The sequence below is a fragment of the Eptatretus burgeri genome, chromosome 1 (genome assembly GCF_056783735.1).
Source record: "Eptatretus burgeri isolate ZD-2024b chromosome 1, Ebu_testis_v1, whole genome shotgun sequence".
NCBI classification, from domain to species: domain Eukaryota; kingdom Metazoa; phylum Chordata; class Myxini; order Myxiniformes; family Myxinidae; genus Eptatretus; species Eptatretus burgeri.
Genome location: NC_140961.1, coordinates 105800637 through 105814354, shown reverse-complemented (window position 1 = coordinate 105814354; position 13718 = coordinate 105800637). Strand labels below are relative to the sequence as shown.

Genomic DNA, 13718 nt, shown 5'->3' with positions numbered 1-13718 from the left:
AAATGTATAAAAATTGGCCCAACTTATTCAACAAGATGCCAGAAGTATTCCAAAAGCATAAAAATAATGTCACTTCCTTGTCCTCACGTTCGCAGAAGAAAAAAAGAGAGAAGAAAAACAACTTCAGAAGCAAGCTCAGCATGCTAACCCTGCAAAGAGGGAAGCAGAGAGAACTAGGAGGGCACTCATTAGAGTGCAAACCTCCGCCACATAATGCCTGATCCACGAGAACATATCGGGCCCACGACTTTTGTGAAATATCATGCTATATAGTACTATATCGTTTTTGGCCCTACCTCTCAATGGTGACGAATCACTTAAAAAATTCCAGTAGTCGGATCCGGATCCGGATCCTCACCAAAATCTAAACAGTTCGTCCTTGTCAGACACCGAACCTGTCCACACAATTTCACCCAGATCCATCCCCACCTTTTTGAGACATCCTGTACACAAAAAGACAAACAAATAAACAGACATAAACAGACATAAAGGGGTGAAAACATAACCTCCTTCACCTTTGGTGGCGGGGGAACAAGAGCTCCATGATGTTGATAACTTATCGATCATGAGAGAATCCCAACACTGGGGAGGGGGATCAGCAGCGATCAGCAGCGAGACCCTGAGGTCATCTGGCTTCTCCCCTCAGTGAAGCACCATGTCGCATTTGCCCACCACCCCTCGGCATTCAAAAGTAGAACTGTGGCATTTTTGCTTTCGAAATAAATAGATAATAGTGTTTTATCTGACAGGATTTCAAAGGAAATATAGAAAATTAATTTTAAACCTTTGAAAATCGTTGGCCACGATATCGTTGGCCAAAACCATTGGTCAGCAAACGGAGGGTGGGGCCACTTGCATAGTTCAACTCCTAACTTAATTTGCTCTTTCATGCGCCACGGCAAAATGGCACAAAGTGTCGGTAATGCTAGATGCAAAATACCAAATTTGCCGCCCCCCCCCAAAGCGCCGCCTGGGGCGATCGCCCCTTTCGCTCCCCCCCCCCCCCCATCGCTACGCCAGTGGGTCAAAGAGTGAAGCTACCCAGTATAATATCACCCATCCACACACAAGCCACCGACATGTCCTGCCAATATCCCCATACCGCTCAATCTCCAATGTATCCAGGAACCGAACAAATTCCCATTTAAGCTGATCCACATATTCCACTGCCACTACCTTTTGGATAGATCATTCTTAACATTAACCACTCTCCGAATGAAAGACCCCTGCCGTAAAACCATCCTTAATCTCGTCTTCACCCTAAGGCGATGGCCCCTTCTTCTAACACTGTCTACTCTGTTGAAAAACTCCATTGCACCTATCTTGTCCACACCCTTCTTGAGCTTAAACCTCTCATTTAAACCCCCTCATAATCACCTCCTTTCTCATGTAAAACGTCCTGTCCCTTCACCCTTTCCTCATAACTTAATCGAGCTAGCCCTGGGATCAATCTAGTAGCTTTACGCTGTCCCCACCATGCTTATCTGCTCTACCACCTCCCACAATACTCGACGATGCATATTATCCGGCCCTGGAATTTTATCACCTCTCATTTTTTTCTTGCTACTTCTTCACTTCATCTCCTTCTACTTGAATATCTTCTAAAAGCCCTTACTTTCCCCCGAGATAGATTCTGCCCGCAATTGGAAATTCCCCTGACTGTTCTTCCACTCTTGGAAGTTCCCTTGACTGTTATTCATTACTTTATTTTATACTAAACGACCCGTGAACCTGTTGGGTTCCCGTTGTGACAGCGGTTGATGAAAAAAATCCTTTCAAGAAAAAAAGAGAGATAGCTCCAGCGAACTATACCACTGAGGTTGTTTGCATTGATCAAATACTCCCGAAGAGTACTTGACTGAATTGGAAATTGATTTTTTAATAATTTTTTCGTTGCCCGATTTGAACGAAACTTGATACAGCACACCACAGGTGAATGGTGAGTAAGGTAGCTCTAATATTTTTGTGCTATTGTGTATCGTTTTGGCTGTATTTTGGGAACATACATACATACACACATACATACATCCACACAAGATGAGAGCTTTAGTCATATGTAGATAATCTGTGGTCACCAAATCAGTCTGCTTGCATGATAAAGAGTATTTCTTCCTGACACATGTTAAAGAATTGTTTTATTCTGCAAAGTATATTTGCTTGCATTCACGATGTCGACAGCAGCATGTACAAACCTCTGATCATTCAAACTACATGTCTTTTTGTGCAATTCCAGGTATTTGATGCAGCCACAGCCTGATTGCAGATATAAAAGAGAGGTATCTTTCAAATTGCCCGATGAGGAGAAATACATTTTCTTTCAATCAGGCTCTCTAAACACGACTCATGGTTGTCCAGACTTTACCAAAAAGTTTAATTTTAGGGTTAGATAGTTGACACTGGGGTTAAAAGGATAGCATATAGGGATTCACATTCCCACCTTAGTTGTCTCCTCTGGGTTTGAATCTCGATCCAGCTATAAACTGTCATCCCAATTTTTCACAGGCAAGGCCATAAATCAATGCATGCGCTGTATCTCAGATATACATTAAACCGGCGTCTCTTCTGCTGGCATCAGTTGGTCGACACTATAGAATATTGTTCACGGTATCGTTCATGAAGAATAAGTGAGCTATTGCCAACACCATGAAAAAATTACAAATTACTGCACATTCAGTCGAAAGTCCGGTATGAGAGTGGCATCCCATCCATGATTGTAACCCTTTGCCAAAGAAACTGCATCGGAAGAACCAACGCTCTGTATAGAGCAACATAAATGAATGAATGAATAGTTGACACTGGATATTAAGCCAAATAATAGCTATATTGCAACATCCAAATGTACACGCACTGTACATTGATACTAATACACGCACTGTACATTGATAAAAGTCATTTATTGTAACATCCATCTCCAAGCAACAGGATTGCCATTTGGTTTGTTTTTTTGAAAAAAAAAATTGAAGGAATTGTATTTATTCCTGCATTGCAACTTTTGATACCTCACTCTCGGATCTATGCACCAGATGCCCCATAAATTGGCGAGAAGGCCGGGATGTAACAGCGCACACTGTGCAGGAACACTTGCAGAAACATCGAAGCAGCAGTTGTGCACGCCGTGTGACGCGGTCTTCACCCACAAGATCCTTTTTCTCTTTCTTCAACCCCCCTCATGGTCAGCCTTAATGTCTTATTTTCTAATTAGTTTATTCTGTGCTTTTGCACTCGACTTGGTTGTGCTTTTGGTTTTGCTTTGTACTTTCCATTCTGAGGTTCTTGCAATTGTGGTTGTCATAGATTCTGCCAACTGCAAACTGCAAAGTCTAGTATGACAAACCTGAAACGATCAATCTACCGACTCTTTATTTTGGTCTTGGCAGGGTTTCCTAGAGCTATGCACATTTGCCTCTGAGCTGTGTAGCCAGCTGGGTTTGAATCCCAGCCAATCTAGAAACTGTCACTCTGGTGTGTCACAGGTAGAAAGATGCATCAACGTGTGCGCTGTCCATCGGATGGACGTTAAACTCAAGGTCACCATAGCCAGCACTGGTTGTTGGTGTATATTGTAGATCCCACAAGGTATTTTGCGAAAAGCAGGAAAGCTATCACTGCCCCCCAACCCCCCCCCCCAAAAAAAAATTCCTAATTCCTGCACCTTGTGTAAAATATCCTGTCGGGAGTGTCCAACCATCCCAAATTGGTCAGCTTAGAAGCACTTCTCGACTAGTTGGAGTTCCCAAAAGAGTATGGGCCTGTAATTAATTAATTAATTCATGTATCCTCCTGTTGTCTCAATCATTTTGTGGACTTGTCTTTTTTTAGTTACTGAGTTATTCACTTGATTGTGCAGTAATAATAGTCAATAATTGTGAGCTACAGAGCACATTTCAGACAAGTGCACTGGACTTATCGTAATTGTGCTATTGTGAATTTTTACTTGCAGAACCTTTGGTGATGGCTGATGACATGGTGAGTTTGGAAGAACCGCCAATTGTGACTCGTATGCTATCAAGTGAAACTGTTGCCAGAGATGTTGTCTATATAGTATACATAACATAAAGGAATATATTGATGCAGCATGACAAAGATGCATTGAAAATGATCTATCGTTGAACAATCCCAGGCTCTTTTTTTTTTCTTGTTTCACAGACAGTTGTAGAAGAATTCTCAATTCCCCCTGTACATTTGAATCATTTATTAAAACAAAACATATGCACATATGGAGAATCGGGGTGTAATTCAACAAGCAACACACTCTTCCCCAGACTCTGCAGTACATGGAGACTTTGAATTTTTATATAGTATTCAGTAAGACAATGTCTGTTCATCCTATATACATACTGGTGCCAAGGCTTGACATTTTAGGGTTCAGGGAAGAGATCACTCACAGCCTTGTTCCAGCAAAAATGCATGGTTAACTTGATCTCAAAGGGCTAAGGAATATTTATGACCTGATGGTTGAGAGGAATTCTGGACATTATCTTCACACACATTCCATTTAAGCTTGACTCCTGTTTCCAGCCAGACTTTCAGATACCAGTATATAATTATTTAAATGTAAACATCCCTGAATAAGCAACATATAATAATCGATGATTCTTTTATACTGAATAAAGAGTAAAGTTTATTTGGAAGGCCAATCTCTTTTGAGGAACAAGGGGTATTTTTACTGAGCAGATTGATTATCTTCCAATACAGAAAAGAGATACAAGGCCATTTAGAATGCAAATATATTATTAAAATAGATACATGTTCAAACACATACATGTAATAATCATGTTGTATTTGAGTACATTTCCCATGAAGGGGTTATAACAAAACATTGTGTTATGTACTAAAAACATTTACTTTTTCAAGTTAATTATCAATCAAGTTTAATTGGCAAAATTTTTGCTTTCACTTTTTATCACCCTTCAACCCACTATGCTAATTTTGGAGAAATTTGCATCGACACAGTGAAATGCTTCCTTCACTCCCTGTTCCTCCTGTAAATCTCTCCCAAAATGTAGTTTAATCTCGTACATTAGCTCTCCTTAAAGAAGGGGTGAAAGAGAGTATAATAATGATGTTAATTAATTCATGATCCTTTCGTAAAATATGTGTGGTGGAGGACATACTGCGAGGTGCAGGGTCTGAGCATCATGTTGAACTCCATTAAATTTCAGTGTTCCTCCTCCGACATGCAGGATGAAGAAGAAGCGACATTGTTGGCGACAGATTTTGAGATGGGGCAGTTGTTTCGAGAGCGACTCATTCCTCGTGCTGTCCTCTATTTCACTGGAGAAATTCTTGACGATTACGATGATGATGACACTGAAGAATCTGATGTAATGATTTGTAAGAAGGGAATGTAGAAGGGAGAATGAGGCAAATAAGTAAAGCAGAGTATGTTTGTAAACATTGGGATCACAGTACCTATCATACATCATGTACCAATCATGGTAATGACAAATTATTCACACAACAATTATTGTTCTGCTACTGTCCATCCAACTTGGCACTTTTATGGCATTTTCGTTCGTCGTGTGTTTGACGTTCACATAACGTCACTGGTTATAAGCCTGGCATTGCCTAACATTTTGTGAAACTGCATCTTGATGATCTGCTAAATGGAGGAAATTAAACAGCAATTGCATAGTGCATTACTGAATTGGGAGAGCAACTATTTTTGAGGTCAAAGGTCAAACTTCTAAAATCAAATTTCATCTGAAAAATCGCCAATTTTCATCCGATTAACCTGAAAATTAAGCAGCAATTGCAAAGTGCATCACCGAATTTGGAAAATAACAATTTTTGATGCCAAAAGGTCAAAGATCAACTCAAGGTCAAGCTTCTAAAATCATCAATTTCAATCTGAAATAAAAAAACAGCCTTTTACAGCCATTTTTCCCTGCTGACAGGGGTTAGCTTTTTGCGGTTCCCTTCTTTTTACTCCATGCAATCATGGTTCCCTTCTTGGGGCAATGTTTTCTGGCTGGATGCCCTTCCTGACGCCAACTCTGGTCGCAAATTTCAATCTGAAAAAAAATCAATTTTTCATCCAATTGACCAGAGCTTTGATTAAGATTGTCAATTTTAATCTTGATGAAATGGACAATTTGATGTATCCATGGCAACCTTTGAAGAGGGGTGGATTTTGCAAATATCATGCTCTGCACAATGTCTTTTTCTTGTTATTCTGTCTGCCTGTCAATTGCCTACAGGTCACAATTTTAAACCGATCTTCGTGAAACTTCACCAAGTTGTACAGATAGTCTCAACAGAGAAGCCTATTGATTTTGAGGTCAAAGATCATGATGAAGTCGAATTTCTAAAATCGTCGTTTTTCATCCAATTGACTTGAAATTTGAACAGGATTTGCATATTGCATCACTGAATTGAGAAACCAACTATTTTTGAGAACAAAAGGTCAAAGGTCAAATCAAGGCCAAACTTCTAAAATCAGCTAGTTTTAAATGAAAAAAATCGTCAATTTATATACGACTAAATTGAAAGTTGACAATATTTGCATAGCCCTTCACTGATTTGGGGAAGCAACTGTTTTTGAGGTCAAAGGTCAACTCAAGGTCAAACTTCTAAAATCATAAAATTTCATCTGAAAACCATCAATTTTCATCTGATTTAACCTGTAAATTAAGCAGCTATTACATAGTGCGTCAATGAATTTGGAAACCAACTATTTTTGAGGTCAAAGGGTCAAAGGTAAACCCAAGCTCAAACTTCTGCAATTAATTTCAGTCTGAAAAATAATCAATTTTAATCCGATTGACCTGAGCTTTGATTAAGGTTGTCAATTTTAATCTTAATGAAATGGACAATATGATGTATCCATGGCAACCTTTGAAGAGGGAGGGTGGATTTTGCAAGTATCGTGCTCTGCACGACATCTTTTTCTTACAAGGAAATACAAGGAAATCAGACACATGTGGAGGCCAATCAGCCCATCATGCCTGTGTGATAGCAACACCACACTAATTGAACAACACAACATCCAAAGAAGAAAATGCAAAATTTATTATTTTTTTTAAAGTGTTTTTGTGTTTTTATTTTATTTATGTTAAAGTTTTCGTAGTTTTTGTATTTTTTTTCTCTACTCAGGGGAGGGGGCATGGGCTTGGTTAAAAAACAACATCAACCACACAACACCCCTTGACGAGACCCCCACCAACAGCACTTCGTACACATGCGCACAATCACCCATCGATGCTCAAGCTACCCAAAAGTCCTGCCAACTTCCCTATACCCCTCTAACTCCATAACTTCCAGGTACTTATCTAATTCTAATTTAAACTTATCTACTGTTTCTGCTGCCACGACCTTTCCAGGGAGGCCATTCCATGCATTAACTACTCCCTGAGTAAAAGTCCCCTGCCTTGATGCCATCTTAACTCTCCTTTTCTTTTCTCTCAGGCTATGGCCCCTGGTCCTATCACTACTCTGTTGACTAATTCATCTGCACTTATTTTATCTTTACCTTTCATTATCTTAAAAGTCTCCATCATATCTCCTCGTAACCACCTCCTTTCTTGTGTACAAAGCCCTGTCTCCTTCAGCCGCTCCTCGTAGCTAAGTTTAGCTAGACCCGGAATCAATCGAGTGGCCCTGCGCTGAACCCTCTCTATGGCATCTATGTCCTTCCTGAGTTGTGGTGACCAAAACTGCACACAATATTCTAGATGTGGCCTCACTAAATTCCTGCACAATGTGAACACCACCTCTTTTGCTTTATAAATGATCCCCCTCAGAATACAACCTAAAACCCTATTTGTTTTACCCATAGCTGCCTGGAACTGTGCTGCTTGCGTACCTCCCATATTTTTTACCACCCCAGATCCCTCTCCTGTGTGACATGCTCCAAAATTACCCCTTGAGTCCTGTAATCTCTATTTTCGTTGTTCTTTCCCATCCCCAACATTTTAAAATTGCTCAGGATAAATTCCATCTGCCAATCTTTTGCCCAATGAAGCTAGTATCAATACTTTCCTGTATCTGATCACCACCCCCTCTGCAATCCACCTTACCTCCAAGCTTTGTGTCATCTGCAAATTTGGAAAGCTTACTCTTTAACCCATTATCCAAATCGTTGATGCAAATAATGAATAGTAATAGTCTGTGTACTGATCCCTGAGGTACCCCACTACTTACATCCTCCCAGCAAGACATCCTCCCAATCACAGCCACTCTTTGCTTCCTATCACTAAGCCAGTTTGTAATCCAATTGACTACCTGACCAGCCACTCCACAAGCCCTCACTTTGGCTAACAACCTTCAATGTGGTACCTTATCAAATGCCTTCTTTAAGTCAAGATAGACTATGTCCAAAAACCTGTCCCTCATCAACCCAATCCGACACTGCTTCATAGAACTCTAAAATATTTGTTAGACAGGAGCTACCTTTGGTAAACCCATACTGACTACCTTTAATTAGTTTGTATTTATTAAAATGGTTCCTCATCTGGTCCTTAATTAATGTCTCCAACACCTTCCCCACAACTGAAGTCAAACTAACAGGTCTGTAGTTTCCAAATTCTTCTCTGGATCCTTTCTTAAATAGCGGTGTTACATTTCCTACTCTCAATTTATTTATCCTCAATTTATCAATGATACTTTCAATTATTCTTGTTTTATTTATTTATCCATTGCTGTTAGCAATTAAAAGTATGTCATCACAAATACATATGCTGCATGTGAGAATTTTGTTGGAATATATCAAGCAAATTAGGGGAAGAAATAGAACAGATGTACCAAACTTCTGCCAAATAATCCCACAATTCATTACATTTCTGCTGTGACACCTGATCATTTGGTGGATATAACTTTGAATAGTGGACGTTTTTATTTATTCTCTTCTTTTTTTAAACTTGTTTGCTGGCACCTTGCTGATAACAGCCAGAGTTGTTTGTGGGGTTGAGAGGGAGCAGAGGAGGTGGTTGGGGCAGAGCTAACATGAAATGGCTGGCCAATTGGAAATATTATTATTGTTACGGTTGTGAGAGTAGATGGATGAATTTAATCGAAAAGTTAGGATTGAATATATTTGGTTATGGGGTTGAGAGGAGGCAGAGGAGCTGGTTGGGGGAGAGCTAGAACCATAAGGCTGGCCAATTGAATATATATGTATATATATATATATATATATATATATATATATATATATATATATATATATATATATATATATATATATATATATATTGGGAGCCGAAATAGGTGACTTATTGTCAGTAATTCTTTCTGTTTGTTTGGATGTTTGTGCATTTGTCATCAGCATAATTGGTAGTAAACGTGGGCGGATTTTGACCAAACTCGGGTGGTAGGAACATCTTATGACCAAGTGCTTTGGAAATTGTCATGGTTGCTAGGGACGCTTTGGTTCCCTAGCAACAACCGAAAAACCTTCAAAATCGGTACCGTTCACGCGAAATCAATTCGAAAGCCATTATCCCACGTTGGGTTATGAAATTTGGCAAGAATTATCTACAGGTGATACTGTATCAAATATATTCCTGTTTTTGTGATATATAGAATACCTTACCCGCAGCACCCCCTATAATTAGGGTATGCGTGAAAATTGGCGAAAATTGAAGGCCCCCTAGTGACCAGGTGAGTGCATCGATACGAATGAAACTTTGCAGGTTCATGGTACTCAATGAGTACTACAACTTTGCCTCAGGACATATTGACCGATTTTGCTTAGGTCAGGGGTCAAAGGTCAATTAGTGCAAAAATCGATAATATGCGAGAGCTGGAGCCAAATGCTACTCCTCCTAGGGTTATGGTCGGATGGTCATGAAAATTCACACTAATCGTCTGGATTAAATTGTGCACAAACAATCAAGCTGGATTTTCGATTTAGATATTTGTTCACCCACAGCACCCCCTCGAACTTTGGGGATTTCCTATTTCAAACCACATTTTCAGTACTTTTTATTCAAATGGATACCGAGTAGTTATCAATAGATGGAACTGGATGAGATTTGATATGCATAATCTTAAGGTGATTCCCCATCCGCTATATGACATCAATTTTGCTCTATATCTTAAAGTTTCCATGCTCGGCGACCTATCGCTGCATACCAGTATATATATATATATATATATATATATATATATATATATATATATATATATATATATATATATATATATATATATATATATATATATATATATTTCTTCTTCTTTCAGCTGCTCCCTTAGGGGTCGCCACAACGGATGATCCGTTATTATCCGCATAATGATTTGGCATAGGTTTTACACCAGATGCCCTTCCTGACACAAACCCTGGTCGCCTCTTACTACACAGGGATATGGTACACCTATCCTAACCGGGGCGTACACTGGGCCCAGTACACTGGTACTCACTTCGCCGACCTCGGAAGGATGACTGGCTGAGTCAACCTCCTGGTGTATATTAATTCAAGCGGCCAACGGGGCTTGAACTCAGGACCTTTTTGGATCCCAAGCCACTACCCTAACCACGACGCCAACACCAGGCTCTATATATATATATATATATATATATATATATATATATATATATATATATATATATATATATATATATATATATATATATATATATATATATTTACAGTTGTGGGATAGATGGAGGAATTTAATTGGAAAGTTAGGATTGAATAGTTATTTGGTCCGTGGACGTGTAGGAGACATCTTGATATAATTAAGTAGGGAAACTATGAGCTTAAGTGTAAATGTCACCACACGGGAGGTGGTGCGGTGTTAAATAGATAGGGATTTGGAATAAGTTTCCCGAGTATGTGATTGCCCCTCTGTAACATATTCCTATGTTTTTGCATTTACAAGCCAACATGCTGAGCAGGCAGAAGCCCCACCTCCAAGGGTGACGGCTTCGAAGTCCCACCCCCGAGGCTAATGATTGATGGGTATGAGGTGAGAAGCTAGCAGCGGGCAGAGGCCCAGCCTTCCCAGGTTTCGTACGAGCAAGCCACGCCCTGGTAGAGGAAATAGGGGTTCACCAATGTCAGTGAGTCAGAATTGAGTGTGGAGGAGGAACGGTTGAGTGCGAAGTGAGGGATGCACGCGGTCGAGAAAGAGCGTAGTTAGGAGATGGCCTGTAAGAACAGGACTTTATGGCTGGCTTTCCTTTGATGCATAAAGAAGATGGCAACGATTCTTGTGTTCGTGTTGAGGTGATTTGGCTCACAAGGTGAAGCAAGCTTTTGACTCTTGGCTGGGTCATGAGAAACGGACCCTGAGCCTCGTGTATGTCAAATAGTGGGTCGGTGAGGATTATCTACGCATGAAGCAGCTGCACGGGGTCTCCGAGTCTTGTGTTGAAGACTGCTCATGAATTGCCTGACGTATTGTATGTTTGTCCCTTTGTGAGAGAAGCGACTTGGCGCCATTTTGTTAGTGTCTGCATGTACAAATAGGAGCGCCTTGATTCCAAGTTCCACAAAGACCATATCTTGGCCAAGCTAAATACAAGAATAAAAGGAGGGATTTCCTTTCATTTTCTTTCCCCTTGTCTGTATTTAAGTCCGTGTGTAGAGGTACCTCGATTTAGAGTTCAATTCACCTCACGTATTATTATTGTACTTTGAAAATATTTGTCTATTTTCATTAAATGTGTTCATTTTAGCAGGCTGTATCCATGTATTTGTGGTGGTGTTCGAGTATAAACACCCCTGTGGATCCATTTCTGTACCCCCCCCCCCCGTCTCACCCACACTGCGCTCCACCCTTCCTGGCATGTGATAATCTCCGAGGATCTACGTGTCCGCCTTCTATTAAGGAAAGACTGCTCGACCGTCCAGGCTGCCGGTGTTAACCGCCCATCCCCACAAATTGGGTCGGGGGTATTAACCCTGGCTGCCAGTGCCACGACGTCATTATTAGTATTATTGTTATTATTATCTATATTCATTTTTGTATGGATTTGTAAACTTATTTCTTTATTTATTCGATCTCCACTGTCACATCTAATAAAGCTTCTTCTCCTGAGGTAATGCAGGATCACAGTGCTGTGTCTGTCCAGGAATAATATTGCAAACTCCATGTGACCATTCTACAATGCTCCAATTTGGGTGGTGGAACAGGGTAATACGGTACTTTTGAAATGACATGATCTGCCCCAGATTGCTCAGCATACATGTACAGAAACCCCAAGTAATGAAGTCAATCAGAACAACCTGGGCATATTTCAAGCCTGCCATATAATAATTGCAGAATGAAACGATGAACAAAACTATTAAAGAAGCTGAAAATAATTGTAAGCGTACTTGCGAGAAAGGGATGTGTCTCTGCACAATGAAACAGTTGAAGAAGTTTCTGATCAACTCGTCCAAAAAGTTAATATCTTTCATCCCATACTGAAAAAAAAACTTCCACCGATGGTGGGCCGATGAAAGGCCGAAAGTACATCGGCCGGTGTGCTACCAAAACCTTCGTGCTTTGTAACATCTACGTATGGAAGGTCATATCTTGGGTTTGTCAATACACAGGATTACTTTAAAATGATAGTTACTATTAATCATGATTGGAAGGAGGGGGTGGTGGGTTGGAGAGGATGTTTAATGGGTCGTGAGTGTTGTTATAAATATTTTGTTGTTGTTGTTTGGCTCTTGCACAAGAGAAATTGTACTAGTTTTTGCATCTATTGATAAAAGGAGAATGTGTGTGTCTGTCTGTCTGTCTGTCTGTGTGTGTGTTTTTATTTCTGTTACAACCATGGCCGCCGCGAGCTAATTATAAGGAAATGATAGGAACCCGAATCCACACATATATCTCATATATCCTATATTTTTGTGAGTCCGATTTGCATTCAGGAACAGAACAATAATTATTGTTAACCCTCTTTGAAATTGCCACTCTATCGTCCAAATGCTGAAAAATAAATGTTCAAAAGACCATTTGAATCACAGATTTCACATTAGCAATAGCCAGTTATAAGTGCACATCAATCAGAACCAAATCAGTGTAAAAATACACACACACACACACACACACACACACACACACACACACACACACACACACACACACACACACACACCGCATGTCCAAAAGCCTAATTTATCATTTATACATCATTTTGAAAGTCCTTTATTCCAAGTGGAGATCTCTGCGGAGAATGTTGTTTTTTTACAATGATTGCTAGCATTGTACAATATTTGGCTCTGTCTGTCCACTTTCCTCAAACTCAGCCAGTCCCTGTGCATATCTTTTGAGATAAGCAGTGTGATATTTATGAATGAATAATTTACCAGCTGTTGCATGCCAAATTGAGTGCTGATGTAATCAACTTTAAATTAAACTTAGACGTTTCCAGCTGATACAAACTGCAAGCAGAGCAAACTCCAACAGCTTTCTTATAAGAGATTATTATGGAGATACAATATAGCATTTGTTACCCCACGCATATGGAACGACAAGTGGGGTTAAACAATTGGTTCATGTCTGTCCACCCGTTCGTCTGTCCACAAACGTCAGTTTATGATAGAGGAACGACTTATTGAAATTGAATGTTGTATTTTAAACGCGAATCAGAGCATGATTAGGAAAACAAACCTGCCATATAACAGTTCTTTCTATCTGAATTCATCCTAATCGCACATGCGCAGAGAGGAGTGAGATGATTTTTTTTACTCTGTCCGCCTACCCTGGCAATGAAATTGAAAATCATTCCAAACATGAAACTTACTGTTGTTAAGGACATCATAAAGGACACAAACAAC

The 13718-nt window shown here is 39.9% G+C and overlaps 1 protein-coding gene and 1 long non-coding RNA gene across 6 annotated transcripts in view; one reads left to right on the top strand and one right to left on the bottom strand.

The window, feature by feature from the left end:
• Positions 1-13718, top strand: part of LOC147035127 (nucleosome assembly protein 1-like 1) — a 154841-nt gene that overhangs the window by 99996 nt on the left and 41127 nt on the right. For 4 of the 5 annotated variants that reach the window (XM_085893847.1, XM_085893842.1, XM_085893856.1 and 1 more), the window contains exons 10-12: positions 3024-3172; positions 3941-3966; positions 5184-5324. In XM_085893847.1, the coding sequence (XP_085749973.1) occupies positions 3024-3172; positions 3941-3966; positions 5184-5324 (316 nt within the window). The remainder of the gene's footprint in view (positions 1-3023; positions 3173-3940; positions 3967-5183; positions 5325-13718) is intronic. The other variant, XM_085893866.1, reaches the window with a different exon arrangement.
• LOC147035128 (uncharacterized) overlaps positions 4777-13718 on the bottom strand; it is a 47814-nt gene continuing 38872 nt past the window's right edge. The window contains exon 2 of the long non-coding RNA XR_015061404.1: positions 4777-5319. This is a non-coding gene — a long non-coding RNA (uncharacterized LOC147035128). The remainder of the gene's footprint in view (positions 5320-13718) is intronic.